The sequence below is a fragment of the Hevea brasiliensis genome, chromosome 3 (genome assembly GCF_030052815.1).
Source record: "Hevea brasiliensis isolate MT/VB/25A 57/8 chromosome 3, ASM3005281v1, whole genome shotgun sequence".
NCBI classification, from domain to species: domain Eukaryota; kingdom Viridiplantae; phylum Streptophyta; class Magnoliopsida; order Malpighiales; family Euphorbiaceae; genus Hevea; species Hevea brasiliensis.
Genome location: NC_079495.1, coordinates 112,234,625 through 112,257,367, shown reverse-complemented (window position 1 = coordinate 112,257,367; position 22,743 = coordinate 112,234,625). Strand labels below are relative to the sequence as shown.

General features: G+C 37.5%; 1 protein-coding gene across 1 annotated transcript; it reads right to left on the bottom strand.

The window, feature by feature from the left end:
* Positions 1-83: 83 nt before the first annotated feature.
* Positions 84-8,777, bottom strand: LOC110663624 (protein MEI2-like 4). Its single transcript, XM_021822999.2, has 15 exons — positions 8,291-8,777; positions 7,532-7,735; positions 7,305-7,350; positions 6,199-6,522; positions 5,629-6,059; positions 5,385-5,543; positions 5,104-5,220; positions 4,878-5,026; positions 3,808-3,884; positions 3,321-3,731; positions 1,809-2,457; positions 1,490-1,574; positions 1,297-1,365; positions 1,031-1,210; positions 84-760 (listed from the first exon to the last, which is right to left on the bottom strand). Exons 2-15 carry the CDS (start codon positions 7,607-7,609, stop codon positions 602-604), a joined length of 2,934 nt encoding a protein of 977 aa, XP_021678691.2. The 5' UTR covers positions 7,610-7,735; positions 8,291-8,777; the 3' UTR covers positions 84-601.
* Positions 8,778-22,743: the final 13,966 nt, after the last annotated feature.

Below are 22,743 nucleotides of genomic sequence, written 5' to 3'. Positions count from 1 at the left end.
CATTGCTAGATGCTGGCCTTGTTCCTAACTACATTAGTTTAAATCCTAATCACATCGAAGCATAGAAATATACCATATTCAAATGACACAAAAAAGTATTATTGTAAGTGAGACAAAAAGTTATCGACACAAGATGTTTCCCTAAAAGGAATAATGATACACAGCATCATCAGTTTCTCGCTTCAAAATTTTTCAATAAAAAGCTCCCTGGCTTGTATATGTCAGCAATTACATATGGGATAAAAAAAAATATATTAAAAAAAAAAGGTGTTAGGAGAGGAGCCTCCAGAACCTCAGTGAAATATCACTTGTCGCTCTGAAACTCCAATGTCTACTTTGTATCCAAAATTTGGAAGTTTCACCTCATGCTTCTTTTTTCTAATGGTTCCAGAATTTAAAGAACAGCCAAACAAATCAGAAACTCGCTTTTGTTCTGGCTATGAGTTGTTTTCCCTAAAATTTTAAGAGGCTTCTCAAACGCAGAAAAATGTGTCTCTTTTCAATCAGCTGCCCCAATATATTTAATCAGTTACTTGGGGAGGTACCAATCTTAAATTACTCCACCTAAGAGGTTGGTACCCCTCAAAAATAAGTGGCTTCTTCAGTCAGACTCCTTTCCAGAACCTGATGAAGCATCCCCATTCAAAGAATCCTCTCTGTTTGCCGAATTAGGTAGACCTCCTTGATGGTTATCCTCATGTGTGACGTTTTTAGGTTTCCCAGGTCTAGTTCGAACATTAACCCCCATTGGAAAGGGCACCTACAGATAAGGAAAGGATCAGCATACGAGATCTCTTGCATCAGATCTTTCCTTTTAACAAGGGAAGTTTGGTTTTCCTACATCCTATAGGAAGGAATCTGAAGCCCATGTTTCAGTATTTTTACAAATGCAAAGTACTCTTAGCAGGAAACCCAACTCCAAGTTCCACAGGCATTTATAGTATTCGATTTCATGTTCAAATAGATAGGGAAGTACATGGCCAACTAATAACTAGAATATATAGTGCCTGTGACCGTGTGATATTTGTACCTGATCACCAGCATTGGGGCCATCAGTGTTGAATAGAATGGGTCGGCATCGTTTATCCTCATTCATCAAGCTTGAATTCTGGAAATGTGCAATAAGAGCAGCTTTTCCTTGTATGCGAGCATATGCAAGTGATGCTACTTTTTCACTATTGAACTTCTCCCATTTCTTTCCATTAAACACCTGCCATAATTAGATTTTCCATTTAGCCTTAGTCTACATACATGCTATTTACATTCTTCAGGAGTTTACAGTTACACGGTACAAACCTGATAGAATGGAATTATCTGGCTTGGGTCAATCATGTTGATAAATGCATACCCCACATTGCACTTATTCTGCAACACATGCAAGTCAAGAAAGTGGTGCATATGGATTCCAAAGGTAAATAAATATGACAAATATGGCTCTTCTCATAACCCAAACCTTACTACAAATTTAAACGCTATATATTGCACTTGCCTTGAAATCAATTGGTAGATAAATGAAATCATAAGTTCCTTTGTGGTGTTCATCAATTGCAGCCAAAAGCATTTTTGAAGTATACCTGCCATCACCACCAGATGACTGTTAAATCATAACCTTGAACCACAAAAACTTTGCCAACCAATCCATGTAAATGTTAATTTAACCCAACCCTTAGTGTCCAATACTATTACAAAATCATTGGGCATGCCTAAGACAGATAGTTCCATGGATTAAAGTCGATGTTTCATAAAACAATAATTAAATAGCAACTAGTAGTTATATGGTCAGAGAATCAAAGGTATGCACCACATACTTGTTTGGAATATTCTTTATCATAAGTGTCGTTCGGTTGTCTTCCCCTTGCAGTATCCGATCTAAATCAAGTTCATACTGTTTCTTGTCAGCCTGATTAATACTGCCTTCATTTCTACGGCTCCTGCCACGTTCACTTGGAGAGTCAAATGAATTGGTCATGGGAATCATTTGGCTCCTGCCAGGAAAAATTGGGGATCTCTGATTGTGTGGTTGGTGTCCCGCACTTTTAGGGGGAATTGGCAAGTCCATATAGTTTCCAGCAACATGAGGGAACAAGGTAGGAGATAGAAGTTCCATAGAGTGCAGTGAGTTACTAGAAATTCTCAAGCTCCCAAGGGAACCTGGATGAAAACCAGAAGTCTCAGGAGATTCCCCTCCATAAGCATGTCGCCTGGCCCAGAGAGAAGAATTAACAGTTGGTGCTGATCCCACATGATGGTTATTTACAGGTAAAACAGCGTTAAGAACCGGAGATGGTGCTCTAGGAGGTCCATGCAGCTGCACTGTAGCATGAGCCATTGAAATTCCGTTGACAAACGATGGTGAGTTTGGCCATATCATGCATGGAGACTGTGGGTGATAGGAATTACTCCATGCATAGTGATGTCCAGGAAGAGAAGGGCTTCTATTAATAGTGGATCCAAAAACTGAAAACAGGAAAAAGACAAGCAAAATAAATATAAAAGTAAGTGGACTGAAACAATTGAATTCTGATTTGCATCTGAAGAGACAATAGCATGCATAGCTTCCACTTCAATATTAGAATGCGACGATAACAAAAATGAACTCACATAAGACATCTTAACTTCAGAGTTACCACTGCATGGATGAAAACTATGGTGAGGACAGCATTAGCCAGAGTACTTTGACTTTTCGAGTCCTAAAACAGCATGAGATGGCATGACATGCTGCCACCCACTTACATTGGAACTCACCCTTAACTAAGACCATGGAGGTAGAAAATTTTTGAAATTAGACAACTGCAATCATGCCTGTCTGATTACAATTAAATTTTCTGAGAACAAAGAAGATTTAAAATTTGTGTTTTTGGTCTTAATGGAAGTTTTCACATCATAAATATGTGGGTGCGCCAGAAAAGGGGAGGCAAGGCAGAAAATAAAGGCTCTGTTGGGTTGGCATTTTTTTTTGGTTTTCCTATAAAGGCAACATTAGGTGAGACAATAGAAGGCAATGTCTATTTTGTTTTCTTTGTTAATTTCCCTCATCCTTTGTCATGTGGATTGAACTATATGTAACAAGTACACCTTTTTTTTTTTAATTAATGTATTTGTTGTTTAGCAAAATCAAAATTATAGAAAGCACTTTTTAGGAAACAAAAATAAAAAAGCAAGAAGTCAAACCAAATGGAGGCCCCCGTGCAACCCCACCCCCACCCCCACAACCACAACCCACACAAACCACCACACACCACATCCCCCACCCCCCCCCCCCCCCACCCCCCCAACCCACCTACCAAAAAAAAAACACATTTGGAAAGAACTGCACTTACCCCCATCATTTAATTCAACTGAGTGTCCATTTGTTATAGTTCTGTGTGACTGCCGGTCATCGATTCTTTCAGGGGGCTTTGGACTCATGTTTGCAGCCATGCTGCCAGGAGAATTGCAGTGAAGAACACTCTTTAAACCATCATGATATTCTGGAAGTGAATGAGGATGAAAATTTGGCGTGCCTTGAAAATCAAATTGCAATTGACCCTGTGTGCGACCAGGCTCAGCAAGGCCAGTTTGATTGCCAGCTGATTCAACCCTCAAAAGAGAGGACAAGTTATTAGGAACACTAGAAGAAATTCCATGATAACATTCAGATTTCAAAAATTGGGCTTGCGTTGCAGACGGCAATCCCAAGATAGTTCCATTATCCATGCCATTAGAAATAGTTGACCCATGCAGATGTGCTCCTGTTAACAATGCTTCATAAGAAAACCTAGACAATAATATTTAATAAGCAGGATACCTAATTGGCAATAGTCATACCAGGGATTCCAGCAGAAGAATTATTGGGAGGGCTACTCTGCTGTGCATGAGGGCCACACTCATCATGTTCCAATAAACTGCAACCCAGAAAAAAGATGTTTAGTTATTGAAGAAAATATGGTCCGGGTCACCCATGTGGGTCAACCTGGATCCATGTAATTATTATTTATTAACATAATAAAAAATAAAAAAAAAAGGAGAATAGTGTAACTGAATGGCAGTTAAGTTAAGCCATGCAACATTGCATCTTTTGGCCAAAAGTTGGTCTCACTTTGGTCATATAAAAATAAGGTCAAGAGGCCATATCCTTTGAAAAATAAGAAAATTAACAAAACAAAAGAGTGTTGGTTACTGTTATTATTCAGAAAACCAAAAATAAGAGGACAGTGAGATTGCGTTTGTTGGCTTATTTTTCTCCTTTGGTAAAACTCTCAATTCAACAAGTTTGTGGAGCATTAACTTCTGAAATTCTAAGGTACACATCTAGACTCTGGAAACTTGATGCAGTTCAATGAATAAATGGGATTGTGTTATAGACAAGTGAAACAAATGATGGTTCTAAGGGTATTTGCATGAACATGGTTCAGAAACCATTAGTGTGTGTGTGTGTGTGTGTGTGTGTGTGTGTATATATTTTTTTTTTTTTCTTCAGTTATGGATCAACAGAAGTTGCTGCTTAATTCAGAAGCTATTGCTCAACAACTGACAACCAAAAGTAAGCAAGAAGCATAGACCACTAGGGTTTGATTGATGTGGTAGAGCAGAGAAGTTGGGTTAGAGTTAGATCGATTGTTTTAATCTGGTCAAGCGCAAGAAGCTAAAATATGAAAGCACAAATACAACTAGAGCTTTGACCCATAAAAAGGTTGGTCCTTTCTCCTTAAAACCAGTGATTACTGAAACAGTAAAACTTTATTCCACCTTGAATATGGAGAGAGAGAGAGAGAGAGAGAGAATTGTCTGCTCTGACTCATCTAAATTTGATCATTATTCCAATGAAGCTAAAGCAAAATTAGGAAGAAAAAAATAAGCAAGAAAGTACACGCAGAATAAATATGGTTGGAAAATACCGTCTTGAACCCCCAGTACGGCTTGGCTCAAGCTTAATCCGCTTCCCTGCGATATCACTTCTGTTCAATGCATGAAGAGCAGCTTCTGCAGCTCTAACATCATAAAATTCGATAAATTTGTGATTACTTCTGTGTGGGGTTTCACGGATCTGAAATGCAAGAACATCATGGTTTCATGAGTTGCTCATAGTTACTCCTGTTAAATGTTAAAAATTAGCACACTTACCTGCTTAATTTCTCCATACACCCCAAAAATCTGACAAATTTCATCATTTGAAATGGAAGAATCAAGGTTGAAAACCACCAGGGTACCCTGATTAATATCTTTTTCTGAGGCGTTGTCCTGACAAAAGTGACTCATAAGGCAAGGAATCATGTAAAAGACTCATGCATGTGCATGAGGAACCTAAAAGGTCCTAAAGAAAAGGACCCATTCGGATAATAACTATAATAATGATTGATTAATAAAAGCACAATCATACATCACAAAGAACTTTAGAAGCTTACCTTTGGGATTGAGTAGTGAATGTCAAGTTTCCGATGCCTTAGTGGTCTATCCTGGAGTGCTTTCATGGCATTTCTTGCAGCTCTAATATCATAATAGGAGATCATAACAAAACCACGATGCTTGCAGGATGTATAAAGAGTGCGGATATCTCCATATTGCTATGCATCAATGTAAGACAAATAGCTCATGTAAATAATATACATGAACCACCAACATAAGTAATAAACAAAATAAAACACACACCTCAAATAAGGCTCTTAACTCAGAATCTTCAACATTGCTATTTATATTTCTCACAAAAAGAGTTCGAGAAGGGTGTTCACCAAAAGGGTGTTCTCCAGAAATTGAACCACTGCTGAACCCTATCTGACCATTAGACATTCCTACATGAAATTCAATATCATTCTGTGCTGCAGGACTATCATCTCCCAAATCCAATCCACCAATACTGTTAAAAAAGTCTAAGTCCTCCATATCATCTCTGACACTGGATTGGTTGATATTGTCCAGCTTATCAGTCATTCCACTAAACAAGTCATCATCACTGGGAAGAAGGTTTCGAATGGTTTGGGCCTCAATTTCTTCAAGGGATTCAAAAGGTTCCTCTTCCTCAAAGTGGGAGGCAACAGTATCAACAGAATGGCCATATGTAACCTTGTTTGAGGAAAACCTCACTGTAACAAAAGCATAATGCTTATAGTTAGATAAGAAACAATAACCTGGAGGAAACTTAGAAACATGTGAATTATCATACAAGTGTATTTGTGAGTGGATTGTGCTTTAAGGAACATTAACTAGAAGAAAGAAACATACACTTTCTACTAAATAATTCGGATAACGAGCTTGAGAAGAGACTGTTCTCATACTGAGTTGCCATCATGTCAACTTTGCCACCTTCTGGAAAACAAGATGCTGGCTGTACATTCAAACTGGATCTTGTCTCATGGGCCACAGGTCTCAACAAAGTCGAGGACTGACTCATTGTTGTCCCTGGTCCCACTGCATGCTTAATTAAGCTATGATTCAATTTCTGATCCTGCATTAGGAAAGACTGATGAAGTTCAAGTGACTTTGCTGACTGACATCCCACAGCTCCAAGATTTTCCAGGGGGGACGTAGGTACTGATTTCCCAGTGGCTGTTCAAGTAATTAGGTCAATTTTTACTCCACAAATGCAGAATTCCTTTATATAATAAAAATATTAATTCTGACTAAATTTGCTTACGCATTTAGAAAAAAAAAATGATCTCTCTTAATTATTTTTTTAAGTAAACAAAATAATCAAACAAAGCACAGCCACCTTATTTGGTAAGGATCAAAGTAAGAATAGGGCTTCCATCTAAAATTACTAGACAAAGGCATAGCATAAGAGTTGCATTCCTCTTGCATCTCCTTTTTTCTATAATTCATACACTCGCTTATTGAATACATGCTTCCAGGAAAAAAAAATTTCCACTCTATATCAGATGTTTACTGTTTCATTAAAGATAATATATGTCGTCTTATAGACCTCATTAATGCCAGATTACATCATCCCATTGACCTCCCTTTTTATATTCCAGATATTTGTAGATCACTTCTTCTATGCATTGATTTTAAGTGCATATTTAGCTGGTGTCACATGGTCATTCTTTAAATGACCTAAGCAGACTAAAAGTAACAGAAAACTTGAAGATATCCAACCTTCTAAACGCACAACACAATTAGCATGAACGTGAAAAATCTAGGAAGGAGGCAATCCCAGTAAAAAGAAGTTCTAATTGGCTGAATATGAAAAAACAATTGTAATGTCCTATAAATCATGAAAATACTATTCAATTTGCAGTAAGAATGATTTAAAGTTCATTGATCAATAAGAAAAATCCAAAAACGAAAGGTAAATAATTTCTTGCATGGCCTCAATGGAGCAAAACACGGACCATGGAGATCAGGCGTGGTGTCCAAGTTCCAGAACCCAATATGTCTCTGCAATGAGTAGAAAACAAAGGGAAAAAATGATTCCAACAAACACAAGAACAAAAGGTTTTTAATTGTCTAATTGCTTAAAAATATATATGAATCCTTAAAAACATATATATTAACAATGCAATACAATTATAGAAGATAAGATGTACATTTGTCAAATGATTAATAGGTAATTGCATACCTCACTAGCAAAAGATGCATCCTCAGAGAAGAATGATGATGAGGACAAAGTCGGTGAACTCTTTGTTTCAGATGGCATGATGATTGATACCTAGAAATCTATAAACTCAAAAAAAGAAGGTCCCGGCTGGCCTAATACCGTATGGGCATTGGACACCTTTATAAACAGAATCCAAAATCTCTCTCCTCTCCAGCAATGGAAACTCTGCATGGCAAAATTTGGAAGGTAATTCAACCAACAAAGTGACAACAAAGATAACCCAACAAAATAGCACATGTAAAAGAAAAGTATTACAAGATGAAATATTTATTATTTTCCTAATAAAAATTTGCAAGTTGTTCTGCATTGGGATCTCAAAATTGGGAGTTTTGAAAAGGAGAAGTTAAATAAACAATTAATAATAAGATCACCACTACACAATTCTACACCATAACCATATATGTAATTCTGAATTGTTCACCAACTCATTAATTACATAATAAGACAGTTAGGTTTGATTTAAAATGAGCAAGATCCGAAAAGCTGCAATTACAGTCACTTCCTTGAATGGAACCAAAATTTCCAAATTCAGCTACTTGTAGCTAAGTGCGCAGGCAACAATCTACCGAGGAAGATAAAAATTAGAATTTAATTCTAATTGACAGAAATTATTTGAACGTACAATTTGAAAGAGAACCGATCATCGGATGATCGGAAACACAGAAACATGCCTTGAAGCATGAAATGCGAGAATAAATGAACAAAGCGCAGCAAACAAACCTTATTAAATATAAAAAGGATTGCAATTCAGAGCGAGGAGAGACAAGGCGGACATGAGCGAGAGAACAATTTAAACAGAGTTGACACAGAGCGAGAGATGGAATAAATTACGCCATAAGGCAAGGAAAATTGAATGCAGAAGCTATAATCTTGGCATCTGTGCCGTGTAAGATCCTCCAAACCCTAAGTTGATTCTCTTTTCCCTGCATTGCACGTTAACCATCACCACCTCCTATCTCACTTCTCCATTTCTTTTTTTATACTTTCATGATTGTCTCTTCCCTTTAAACTTTCTCTCGCTTCAGGTCCCGTGGAGCAGTGGAAATTCCCGTCGGAATCTATTAAGTTTCCGGCGAGAACAGACTCTCCGGCGAGATTGCGAAATTTCTCGCCAGAGACAGGTGAGAGAAATCGATATGGCTCTCGCTTAAACGTGGAACCGTTTATTGCAAAAAAAAGGAACTAAACTAGACCAGGCCCCTACAAACACGAGATCAAGGTAGGAAAACCGTTAAACACTGTAACGACGTCAAGTCCTAATCCGTTGTGTGGTCACGATGAGTGTGTCTCTAAATAAACAATTGAATGACGATAATAACCTTGCTTATTAATTTTCGTTTTAGGTAATTATCTAGCAATTAAATAACCGATAAGCAAGGAGGTTTAAGTAAAGTTAGGAGATAGGTTACAACTCACAGGTTTTGGTTTGGACCGTTTGGTGCCAGTTCCATTTGGGACCTTGAGATACGCGCGGCGATTAAATTTGTTGACAAATGCTTTATTTATTTCTGAGAGATAATCCAGTGGTTTACCCTAGCATACTACTCGTTAACTCTGAGTGGTAATTTTGAACTTTTGGATATTAGTAGCCACGCGTCAACTGTTAGCTGAAAAACTTGCTTTCGTACAAAAACTGTTGTGGAGCGGCCGAGTACCTGATTCTGTTCTGTTCGCGATGGATGTTACGTGGACAAAAAGCCGGGGCAGTTAATTAGTTAATAATAACCTACAAATTCCTTCCTAGATTATTTTTTGGCAGAAATTTTATGGACCATATTAATTTTCTTGAATAAAATATTTTTCTCCATTTTAGTTTTTTGAGAAATAAATTTTTTTCTGCCTTTGCTCCAATAGGAAAATTATTTGCTTTCCTCAGTAATACTAATCATTTTAATAATTATTAAATTAATTATTTATATAATAATTTTAAAATAAAAATATTTATAAAAATATTTATTAAATTAATTATTCAATATAAAAATAATAATATCATTTTATTGATCAAAACTCTTTAATTTTAAAAATTTTAAAAAAATAATGTTTCATAAATTATATTTTTAATTTTTAAATATTAATATAAATATTATATCATAAATACAAAAAAAATAATATTTTAATTATACCTTAAAAATTGTTATATAACAATGCTACTGTAACCACGAGGAGTGTACAGTATGATTTTAATTTGAAATTTATTTTAAAAATTATAATTAAATTACATTTTTTATTCAATTTTAATTTATTTTTAATATTTTAATTTTATTTTATTATAATTTGATTTGAATTGATTTTGTTTTAGCTTTTAGTTTTAAAAATAATTTTAGATAACAATTGTCATGAAAATTATTATATGAATTATTATAATAATTTAAAATTAATTATCAATGCCTAATATATTATATAATATAAATAAATTATTAAAAAGACAAAAATTTGAAAGATCATTTTAAGTTATATATAGTTGACAATTATAATATGTGTAGTATAATAATTATAATATATATTACAATCTTAATCATATATGTTAAATTTAATTTTAAATAAAATTTTATGAAATATATATTAAAAATTATTTAAATAATATTATTAAATAGACTAATATGGAGTTAATTTAAGGAATTGCTACTTCCACCCAATTCCGCAAGTACCTTTGGAAATTACGGAATTCGTAGATCCAAAGCCAGCACAAAATAAATTCGGATTTCCATATGTAGTTAGTTTACGGGAAACAAATATACTGATCCCTGAATTTTAGAATTCTACAGCTCAACAATGATTGATTGGAGACATTCAACCTGACACGTGACAGATATTGAAATCATTTTTTCTTGAAAGGAAATATTTTATTACAGTTTTAATTTAAATTAAGCAAATTTTAATTTTAATTAATAATAATTTATGTCAATATCTAAAGAAGGTTTATAATAATATTTCAAAATATGTCTTACGAAAGATGTTAGAATAAAAGAGAGTATCTAGTATATACATACAAGTGTTGAAATATATGTATGAAGGAACAATTATTATTGTGCGCACAGTAGGAGGGGACACAAGAGATTTTACTATCTCAATTAGATTACACCAAGGTTCAACTGTGAGCTTACCTTTTTACACAAAAGAGTATCCCTTAGTGCATGATGTTTGCGGATGATATAGCTCTGATAGATGAGACGCAAGAATGAGTCAATAGAAAGTTAGAGTTTTGGAGAAGTACTCTAGAGTCAAAGGACTTTAAGTTAAGTAAAACGAAAACATAATACATGCATTGCAAGTTTAATGAAGGCTGAATTAGTGATAAGGAATGAGTTAATTTGAATGGAGTGATATTGCCTAAAAGTAATAATTTAAATATCTTGGCTTAATCCTTCAAGTAGATGGGAGATGTGAGAAGGATATTAGTCATAGTATTCAAGCCGAATGGTTGAAATAGAGAAATACCACGGGAGTTTTATGTGATCGTAAAATTCCTAATAAGTTTAAAGGAAAATTTTACTATACAGCCATACGACCGGCCATATTATATGTTAGTGAGTGTTAGGCAATGAAAGAGCCATATGTGTCTAAGATGAGAGTTGCGGAGATGATAATGTTAAGGTGGATGAGTGGCCATATTATATTAGATAAAATCCGTAATGAGAATATTAAAGAAAATTTAGGAGTGGTGTTAATTGAGGATAAGTTGAGAGAATAGAGATTGAGGTGGCTTGGTCATGTGAAACATAGACATACAGAGACTCCACTTAAACAAGTAGAGCACATAGAGTTAGAGGATAGAAAAAGAATCCATGTAGCCGACCCCAATAAATTTTTAGGATAAAGGTTTAATTAAGTTAAATTGAGTTGAGTTGAATGATTTTCGCCAATGTTCTATGTCGAATCGATTTATTTTGGGCAAACAATAGTATATTCAATAAGATTAATTTCATTGATAAAAATGAAAATTTATTTTACTAGTTAAGAATAAAAGAGGAATTAATTATTTTTTATTAAAAATATTATATATGCATTGAATTTGATCACATAAATTTAATTATATGATAATCTTTTTGATAAAAATTAAAATTAAGTAACTATTTATATGACTTGAATTTGACTAATTTTTTCTTATCTTTTGATATGAAAAGGTGTATCAAATTATCTCAATTTTATTACGCTGAATATATTGAGTTTAAAAAATTTTATTTTAATATATATATATATTGTTATGAGGTAAATTATTATTTAATTTTGTTAACTATGTTAATTAATTAAATTGTCTCAAACGGAGGAAATTATTTAAAAAGGTTAAAATATGTAAAGAATGATGGATTAGACGAGATTAAAAAAAATAAGAAGAATAAGAAGAAGAAGATAACATCACACAGGGTGTCTAAGACAGGATATTCCATACAAATCAAGTAAGAGTAAATCTGTCACGACTCAACCTATGGGTCAGATCGGCACTAGGACCCAACCTAATTATTCTTTAACCCGATCCTAAGGCTTATTTTAAGCCTAATTTGTAGAATTCAATCGGACAGAGTCTGGCCATAACATGGACCATACAACAGGGAGTTTTGACTCGCTTTACTTGTAAGCACAATATATAATAAGTTGGGGAGCTCAGCTCACCCTTCACATACTCATAATGTCATAAAATCAAATGGGAGCTCAGCTCTCTCATCCAATCCAATCATACATGCATCTAATAAATTTGCAAATCCAACACAACATTATATTACAGACCTAATTCAAATAAAATACTTATAACACATATAAAGTTCTAGAAGTTAGTAAAATTATACAAAACATAACAGATATTAATAGATACCTTGCGAAGGAGAGAGGCATGTTAGAACTCAACAAGAAATCTCCTGTATCATGGAAAAATAAGGTGAACGGAGTGAGCGTTCGATCAGAGAGTAAAATACCGATTTTAAGCACAATTTCTATAGCTATCTAAAGCTAATACATCATAAAAAGTGGAATGCAACACCTTCATAATTTTCATATAAATCACATCATAACAGCAAAAAAGTAATTTGGAGCACTTATACACTCGTATAATATTCAAACAGTACATATATGGGAGCTGATCCCCTATATAGCTCTCTCAGTCCAACCTCTGCCAGCGAGTACATCTCAAGCTAGACTTTCACTTAATAGACCAAATGCGGGGGCCTGCAAGATCATCTCGAGCCGTGCTTACCTGCGAGTCAAGCTCCAGCCGCGTCTACTTGTCCTATCCATATCCAATACCACACACCATACGCACGCCAACACACGCACACTGCTCCAAATTACCATAAAACAATATTCATAGTGTTTCATCAGATAAAGATGCAATATAAGACATGCCTAGTATTTAACTACGTAAATATATATTTATAAGCAGTGCATGGGCATGCTTGAACATATAGTAATATTGAAATTATAATTAAAATTAATATTTTACTCACAGACGTGAACCGAGGTCACTATGACGGTTGGACAAAGGAGAAAGACTGTCCCGGCTCACCTAATAATTTTATTATAATTATTTAATATAATTGACTCAATACAAGCTTAAAAAGAACTAAATACATCCTAAGTCGTGTCGAAAATCCAGCAGAGTTCTCCATGTACCTAGAACCTACCAAACCTGCAAAAAGGCTCAAAATACACTCTATATCCGTAAGTCACACAACCATACCTCAATCACATTATATGGCCCCTCCTGAGCCCATTCAAACAGTCAACAACCATAATTTGAAAAATTACCATTTAGTCTCTACAACTAACCCTTTTGCAAAAACTACCAAAATGAGCTATAAAAATTATAAAATTTTGCCCCGTGGTCCTTAGCAATATTATTAAGCTAATACAAAAGGAATTATAATTTTCTAACCTACCACGAATATTTTATAGATTTTTAATTGAAATCAGGCCTAGATAATTAAGAAAAATGAGGGTTCGGGTTTACCTATGCCAATTCTAACAATTGAGACGCGTCCGAGACTTCTGAAAATAGTAGGGTAGCCTATAATCTCGACTCGATTTTGAAGCTTTCTCAGTTGCCTGCTTGCCCTGCCTGAAATTGCAGATCTGAGTAATTGTCGAATTTATATGAAACGAGTATACCTACGCGATACTCACAACACAAGAGTTAGTACATAATTTTTACAAAATTTATTAAGCTCATTTAATACTCAAAAAAATACTACAAAGTTCCATGTGACCCATCGAAAAACGTTGTTAGAAAATTTTGAAATGGGTATTGCCGTGAAGCTCTCATCCAAGGGAGCATTCCGGTACTATCGGATTTTTCTTGGGGTTCATGGTTTGCGAGAAATTTAGTCGAAAATTCAAAATGGGCTAAAATTTCTTGAGCAAAAATTGGACAAACCACTTGATAGATTTTTGTGTTCTTGATGTCTATAAAAAGCTCTCGAGGTGTAGATGAGTTTTGGGACAATACCCGATCCAATCGGTAGCCGGATAGGTCAGATTTTGGCCGGGAAGATGAGGAGTCCACGTGGCGCTTTGAAGGAACTTCGCGCATGCTTTTCCTACCACTGAAGCGGCGGTTGGCGGTGGGGGAGGTCTCTAGAGGTGCGTTGGTGAGCTGGGGAGGGAGGGGTGGCGACTGGCCTGCGAGGGGAGGAGGGAGGAGAGAGAAAATGAGGGACAGAGAGAAGGTGTCAAGCGCGACGCGGTAGAAAGGAAAAGAAAAGGAGGAAGGTCGGTTCGACCGGGTCTGGTTTGATTTTACGGTTCTGATTCAGGATACCTGAAATTGAATTTTTACTCTGTCCTGTGATCAAAAATTCTGAAAAAATTTCATAAAACTCAGAAAAATTTATAGAGTCTAAATATATTTTTAGTTTTGTCAAGTGGTCTTTAAATTAATTTTTAAAAATCATCAAAGTTTCATATTTTCAAAAAATTAAACCTAACTCTAAAATTTCAAAAAATTAAAAAAAAATTCAAAATATCTAATACAATAAAATATTAATATTAACATATAAAATAATTTATTTAAAAATTAGGGGTGTTACAAAACTTGTTGGGGACTGTTTTAGATTTATTGTGTAACACCCCAAAATTTTAAATTTATTATTTTGTGAGTAATATTAACATTTTTATTTTTATTTAAATTTTAGGAAATTATTTGAAATTTTTCGGATTTTCGAAATTGGGTTTGATTTCTCGAAAATATAAAACTTTAATAATTTTTAAAAATTAATTTAAAGACCACGTGGCAAAACTAAAAATATATTTGGAGTCTACGAATTTTTTTGAGTTTTCTAGAATTTTTTCAGAATTTTTGGGCCTCGTTTTCGGTCACAAGGCAGAATAAAAATTCAAAATTTTGTATATTGAATCGGACCGATCAAATCAAATCGGACCGGACCGGATCGGACCGATCGAATCGGACCGGCCCTTTTCTTTTTCTTCCTTCTTCTCCTTCGCGCGCCCGACCTCTCCTCCTTCCTTTCTCGTTTTCTCTCTCCTCCCTCACCCCCAGGCCGCGCCGTCACCACCCAGCCTTCCCTACCTCGCAGGCGCACCGCCCCACCACCTTCCCAAGGCCGGCCGACGCTCCAGGAGGCCGAAAAAAGTGCGCGAAGACCACCAGACGTGCGCGCTCCGTTTTGGCTTCCCAGCTGAAATCCGGCCGATCCGGCCACCAATTGGGTCGGGTCTTGTGTCAAACATTATCTACACCTCGAGAGCTTTCCATAGACTCCAAGAACACCAAAATTCATCAAGCGGTTTGTCCAATTTTTGTCTGGGAAGTTTTAGCCTATTTTGACTTTTGGGCTAGATTTCTCGCAAACCGTGAACCCCACGAGAAAACCGAAAGTACCAGAGCGCTCCACTCGTCGAGAGTTTTGCGACAATATAAATTTCAAAATTTTTCGACATCATTTTTCGGTGGGTCCCATGAAATTTCGTAGTATTTTTCCGAGCATTAAATGAGCTTAGAAAATTCCGTAAAAATTTTATACTAACCCCCGTGTTGTGGGCTTCGTGTAGGTACCTTCAATTCGCGGAAATTCGACAGTTGTCCAGGTCTGTGAATTTTCGGCCAGACAGACTGACTACCAAAAAAGTCTTGGAATTGGATCGAGATTTTGGCTACTCCACCTTTGTCAGACGCCCCAAGCACGTTCCTGAGATCGCAATCGGCATAGGTAAACCCAAACCTTACTTTTTTATAATTTTCTAGTGCTTAAATGGGATTAAAAATTCATAAAATATTCATGGTAGCTCAGAAAATTATGATTGTTTTTGCATTAGCCTAATAATATTGCTAAGGACCGCGGGGCAAAGTTTTAGAATTTTTAGAGTTTATTTGGGTAGTTTTTGCAAAAAGGGTCAATTATAAGAACTAAACTGTAATTTTACATATTGTAATTGATGATTGTTTGGATGGGCCCAGAAGGGGCTGTGTGATATGATTGAGTTGTGGGTGTATGGTTGGTGGATACAGAAGTGTGTTTTAAACCCATTTGCAGGTTGGATAGGTCCTAGGTATAGGGGAGACTCTGCCGAATTTTCGGCATGACTTAGGTCGTCTTTTATCTTTTTCTTATTTTGTATTGAGTCAAATTTATTAAATGATTGTAATAAAATTGTCAGGTGTGCTAGGACAACCTTCTTCCTCTGCCCAACCGCCACAGTGACTGCTGTCAAGTCTGTGAGTAAAATATTAATTTTAATTGTAATTTCGATATTATTATATGTTCAAACATGCTCATGCATCACTTATATGTAAATATCTATGTAGTTAAACTCTAAGCACGTTTTATGTTGCATTCATAACTGTTAAGTGCTATGGATGTTGTTATGGTAATTTAGAGCAGTGTGTGTGAGTTGGCGTGCGTGTGGTGTGGTGTTGGCTATGGACAGGATGGGTAGACACGGCTTGAGATCTTCTCTGGGACCTGGTCCTTCGGGATAGACACAGCTTGAGTTCTTCGCTGGGACCCCGATTTGATTTATTAAGTGGAAGTCCGAGCTTGAGTTCTTCGCTGGCATAGTTTGGATTAAGAGAGCTGTATTGGGGATCAGCTCCCATATATATATTGTTTGACATTATCGAGTGTGTGAGTGCTCCAAATTACATTTTTGCTGTTATGATGTGAAAATATTGCTGATGTTGCATTTCACTCTACAGGGTGCATTAGCTTTAGATAGTTATAGAGATTATGGTTAAAATTGATATTTTACTATCTGAGTCGAACGCTCACTCCTGTTCATTATTTTTCAGGCTACAGGAGGATTTTTGTTGTGATTAACCTACTTTTCTCCTTCGCAGGTTGTTTATTAATGTTTGTATAATTTTATTAACACCTAGAATTTCCGTATGTGTTATAAATATTTATTTGTTTTGGGGACTGTAATATAATTGTCATGTTGGGCCTATAAACTTATTATTATATGCATGTTTGTTGGACTGGATGAAGGAGCTAAGCTCCCATTTATTTTTATGACATTTGAGTATGTGGAGGGTGAGCTAAGCTCCTCAATTGATTATATATTGTGTTTACAGGTCGAGTGAGTCAAAAACTCCCCATTGAAAGGTCCACTTTATGGTCGGACTCTGTCCGGTTGAATTCTTGAAATTGAGCCCAAATGGGCCTTAGAGTTGGGTTAAGAAATAGTTAGGCTTACTACGAGCCTCGGGGGCTTTAGGCTGGCCCAGGTCCTAGTGCTGGTCCAGCCCATAGATTGGGTCGTGACAAATGTGGTATCAGAGCTTTGGCTCCATATTCATAGGGAATAATTATCTAAAGTGTTGGGAAGAGTTTACTAGGAGTCACATGCGGAAAATAGGGTCCACACTCGTCTTGCATTGTCATCTTTGCTTCTAGTTTCTGCTTCATATAATTATGTATAAATATGAGTCTATAGAGTTGTGTAACATGCTATTTTGAATTTTGTGGGCTAATGCTGCTGAATTTCAGGAAAATGCATAGAAGCAAAAGAGCTGCCATTGTACCAGAACCAGATGTGCCTGAAGAGGTGTCGGCACAGGATGAGACGCCTGCCCCGAGGAGGTGGGGTAGGAGGCCTACAGCTGCTCAAGTAAAAGAGCAGTTGCCACCAGTTCAGGATCAGTCTTTTATGGCACAGGGTCCCACGGACCCAATGGCAACTACTCTAGCTGGTTTGCAGAGAACCATCGATATGATGGCACAGTATATGGTCCACCCTCCCCAGCAGCAGCAGTCCACCACACCAAGAGGGGAACCTTACAAACAGATAATCAATTTCAAGAAGTTGGTGCCTGGTACTTATGATGTGTCAGACGATGCATATCTGTTTTTGGATTCCTGCAGACAGGCAGGAACAGAGTTACAGTTGACTGATAGAAGACTTATAGAGTATATGCAGCATGTCATGGGGTAAACAATGGATGAATGACTACATATTACCTCGAGTGGAAGGTTTGTTATGGACCCAGTTTGTGGAACTGTTTATCAACAAATTTATACCAGAAAGTTTCAGAGATCAAAAGCAGTGGGCCTTTGAGGCCTTAAGATAGAATGGCAGGTCTGTAGATGAATATGCTACAAAATTTCTGGAACTGAGTAGGTATACCCCTACAGCAGTAGCTACAGAAACTATGAAGGTGAAGAGATTCCTAAAGAGGCTTGACAGGAGGTATGCAAACCTAGCCATGATGTCTGATCAGTCTTTTGATGTGGTAGTTGATCGAGCCAGACAGATTGAGATTAGCTATGCTGTGGATGCCAGTGAGAGGGTAAAGAAAAATAGAGCAGAGGGTTCTTCAGGTGTTCCCCACATGGGTACTATGGATAGTGGTGGCCAAACTAATTACAGAGGAAGAAGCAGGAATAAGAAGAGTGGTTTTAGACACAAATCTCGAGGATTCTGCACTGTGGTACGGATCCAAAGAAAGGGTCACAGCCGATACAGCAGCCTGGTCCAGTTCAGGATCCTCCTTGGCACCTTATGCACAGTGTGGAAAAGGACATTCAGGACCTTGTCTGATGGGTTCAGGAGTATGCTTCGGATGTGGCCAACATGGTCACTTTGCTAGGGAATGCCCAATGTTCAGCGAGCTATTGATGGGGTCACAGGGTTCTATTGCAAATATTCCTTGTCAGTTGTATCCTGGTGCTTCCAAAGATGGCGCATCGATTCGGTGGACAATGGCCAAGGATAAGGGGGATGTGGATTTGGCGGCAGATCAGGGGGTAGAAGTCAGTATCAGGATTCTGCAACGCAGGGTAGAGGTCAAGCTCGGGTTTTCACCCTGATCCACTAGGATGCTAAGGCTTCCAATGTAGTTGTGGCAGGTATTCTTCTAGTCTGTTCCTATGAGGCTCGTGTTTTGATAGATCCGAGTGCTACGCACTCATTTGTCTCCCCTATATTTGCCATGAGATTGGGTAGAAATCCTACAACTTTAGAATACCCTTTGTCTGTAGCTACCCCACTTAGTGACAACATAGATGTAGACATGGTTTTTTCGAGTAGCCCAGTAGTAGTGGATGGAAAGATCTTCCCAGCAGACGTGGTTCCTCTACCAGTAATAGATTTTGATCTAATTTTAGGGATGGATTGGCTGGCAACTCATTATGCCACTTTAGACTGCAGGAACAAAAAGGTGTATTTCCACATACCTGGTGTGGAAGAGTTTAGCTTTGATGGTGACAGGAGCGTGGCTCCATATAATTTGGTGTCAGCAATTAATGCTAGAAAAATGTTGAGGCGTGGATGTCAAGGGTATTTGGCATTGGTAAGGGATACATCTGTAGAAGGTGTCAACATGGAAAATGTTCCTGTTGTTAGAGAATTCATGGATATTTTTCCTGAGGAGCTCCCAGGGTTGCCACCAGGAAGGGAAATAGAGTTCTGCATTGATGTTGTGCTAGGTACAAACCCCATATCAATGCCACCTTACAGGATGGCACCAGCAGAATTGAAAGAGCTAAAGGAGCAACTACAGGAGCTTTTGGACAAGGGTTTTATACGTCCGAGCACTTCACCCTGGGGTGCTCCTGTTTTGTTTGTGAGAAAGAAGGATGGGTCCTTGAGGTTGTGTATTGACTATAGACAGCTGAATAAGGTGACTGTGAAGAACAAGTATCCACTTCCTAGGATCGATAATCTGTTTGATCAGCTCCAAGGGGCTAGATTCTTTTCCAAGATAGACCTGCAATCAGGCTACCATCAGTTGAGAATCAGGAATGAGGATGTGTCCAAAACCACATTTTGGACAAAATATGGTCATTATGAGTTCTTGGTGATGTCTTTTGGACTCACTAATGCACCAGCAGCCTTCATGGACTTAATGAACAGGGTGTTTAGGCCATTCCTGAAACGTTTTGTCATCGTATTCATAGATGACATTTTGGTATACTCTCAGACCGAGGAAGAACATGTGTGGCACTTGAGGATGGTGTTGCAGACTTTGAGGGAGCACCAGCTATATGCCAAATTTTCAAAATATGAATTTTGGCTAGCAAGCATCTCATTCTTGGGACACGTGGCTTCTAGTGAAGGCATTCAAGTAGATCCCAAGAAAATTGAAGCTGTAACTGATTGGCTTAGGCCTACAACAGTTACTGAGGTGTGAAGTTTTCTGGGTCTAGCTGGCTACTATAGGCATTTTGTGCAAGATTTTTCCAGGATAGCGGCTCCCCTAACTAAGTTAACTCGAAAGAATGTTCCATTCATTTGGACAGATGACTGTGAGGAGAGTTTCCAGAAGCTTAAGGAGTGTCTAACCACCGCTCCAGTGTTAACACTACCGATGAGTGGTGAAGGATATACTGTGTACTGTGACGCCTCCAGAGTTGGCTTAGGGTGTGTTTTGATGTAGAATGGAAAAGTAGTGGCTTATGCTTCAAGGCACCTGAAGAGGCATAAACAGAATTACCCCACCCATGATTTGGAAATGGCGGCTGTAGTATTTGCACTAAAAATCTGTAGACATTACCTGTATGGTGAAGTGTGCGAGATATACACCGACCACAAGAGTTTGAAGTACATCTTCCAACAGAGGGATTTAAACTTGAGACAGAGGAGATCGATGGAGCTTCAGAAGGACTATGATTGCACCATCCAGTACCACCCTGGGAAGGCCAATGTAGTAGCAGATGCTTTGAGCAGAAAATCTTCTAGCAGTTTGGCGCACATGTCAGCGAAGAAGAGACTGTTGATTCAGGAAGTACATGAGTTGATGGATCAAGGTCTAATCCTAGATCTTTCAGATGAGGGGGTATTGTTGGCTCACTTTTCAGTGAGACCAGACCTGCGAGATAGAGTTAGAGTTTCCCAGCACAGAGACCAATAATTGATGAAGATCATAGAAAGAGTACAGCAGGGTGAAGGTGGTGATTTTGGATTTGCCAATGATGGGGCCCTAGTGCAAGGTCCTAGGATATGTGTGCCCAATGTGGACAATCTCAAAAATGAAATCATGCAAGAGGCACACTATACACTGTACAATGTCCACCCAGGCTCTACCAAGATGTACCATGATGTGAAAGATAGCTATTGGTGGAATGGCATGAAGAGAGACATAGTAGACTTCGTGTCCAAGTGCTTGACTTGTCAGAAGGTGAAGTTTAAACACCAGAGGCCGTCAAGGAAGCTGCAAGAGCTCCCTATCCCATAATGGAAGTGGGAGATGATTACTATGAATTTTGTGACTGGGTTGCCTCGTACCACGCGAGGATATGATTCGATATGGGTAATTGTAGACCGCCTAACTAAATCAGCTCATTTCTTGCCTGTGAAGATCACATATTCTGTTACACAGTACGCCCGACTTTATATTCAAGAAATAGACAAATTGCATGGAGTTCTGGCTTCCATAATATCTGACAGAGGGCCCCAGTTCACTTTTCGGTTTTGGAGGAAGTTGCAGGAGGCACTTGGCACACAGTTGAACTTTAGTACTATTTTCCACTCTTAGACGGACGGACAGTTCGAAAGGACAATTCAAACACTGGAAGACATGCTTCGCATGAGTGTTTTGGATTTTGGAGGTCAATGGGATAATCAGCTACCTTTGGTGGAGTTTGCCTACAACAACAGTTACCATTCCAGCATAGGGATGGCACCCTATGAAGCACTATATGGAAGAAAGTGTAGGTCTCCTCTGTGTTGGATGGAAATGGGAGAAGCAAAGGTACATGATGTAGACCTAGTGCAGTACACTTCAGAGATAGTTCCTTTAATCAGGGAATAATTAAAAACAGCTTTCAGTAGGCAGAAAAGTTATGCAGACCCCAGATGGAGGGATGTAGAGTTTGCAGTAGGCGACTATGTATTCCTGAAGGTTTCTCCGATGAAGGAAGTCATGAGATTTGGAAAGAAGGGCAAGTTGGCACCTCGGTATATTAGACCTTTTGAAGTTACTGATAGAGTTGGAGCAGTTGCCTACCGGTTGGAGTTACCACCCAACATTTCCCATGTTCATTCTGTATTCCACATCTCCATGCTTAGGAAATATATTCTTGATCTTTCTCATGTGTTACAGCCAGATGTAGTAGAGTTGAAAGAAAACTTGATGTTTGAGGAGCAACCTGTAGCCATAGTGACTATCAAGTGAGGCAGTTAAGATCAAAATAGATCCCTATGGTTAAGGTTTTGTGGAGGAGCCAGTCAGTGGAAGAGTGCACTTGGGAGTCAGAGCGGGACATGCGTAGCAAGTACCCTTATCTATTCAATATATAATTCAGTACCTTATTCTGCCTTGTGTAAAAATTCGAGGACGAATTTTCTATAAGGGGGAAAGAATGCAACACTCCAAATTTTTAAATTTATTATTTTGTGAGTAATATTAATATTTTTATTTTTATTTAAATTTTAGGAAATTATTTGAAATTTTTAGGATTTTCGAAATTGGGTTTGATTTCCCGAAAATATAAAACTTTTATGATTTTTGAAAATTAATTTAAAGACCACGTGACAAAACTAAAAATATATTTGGAGTCTACGAATTTTTCTGAGTTTTTTAGCATTTTTTGAGAATTTTTTGGCCTCGTTTTCGGTCCCAAGACAGAGTAAAAATTTAAAATTTTGTATATTGAATCGGACTGATCGAATCGGACCAGTCCTTTTCTTTTTCTTCCTTCTTCTCCCTCGCGCGCCCGACCTCTCTTCCTTCTCTTCCCATTTTCTCTCTCCTCCCTCACCCCCAGGCTGCGCCGCTGCCACCCAGCCTT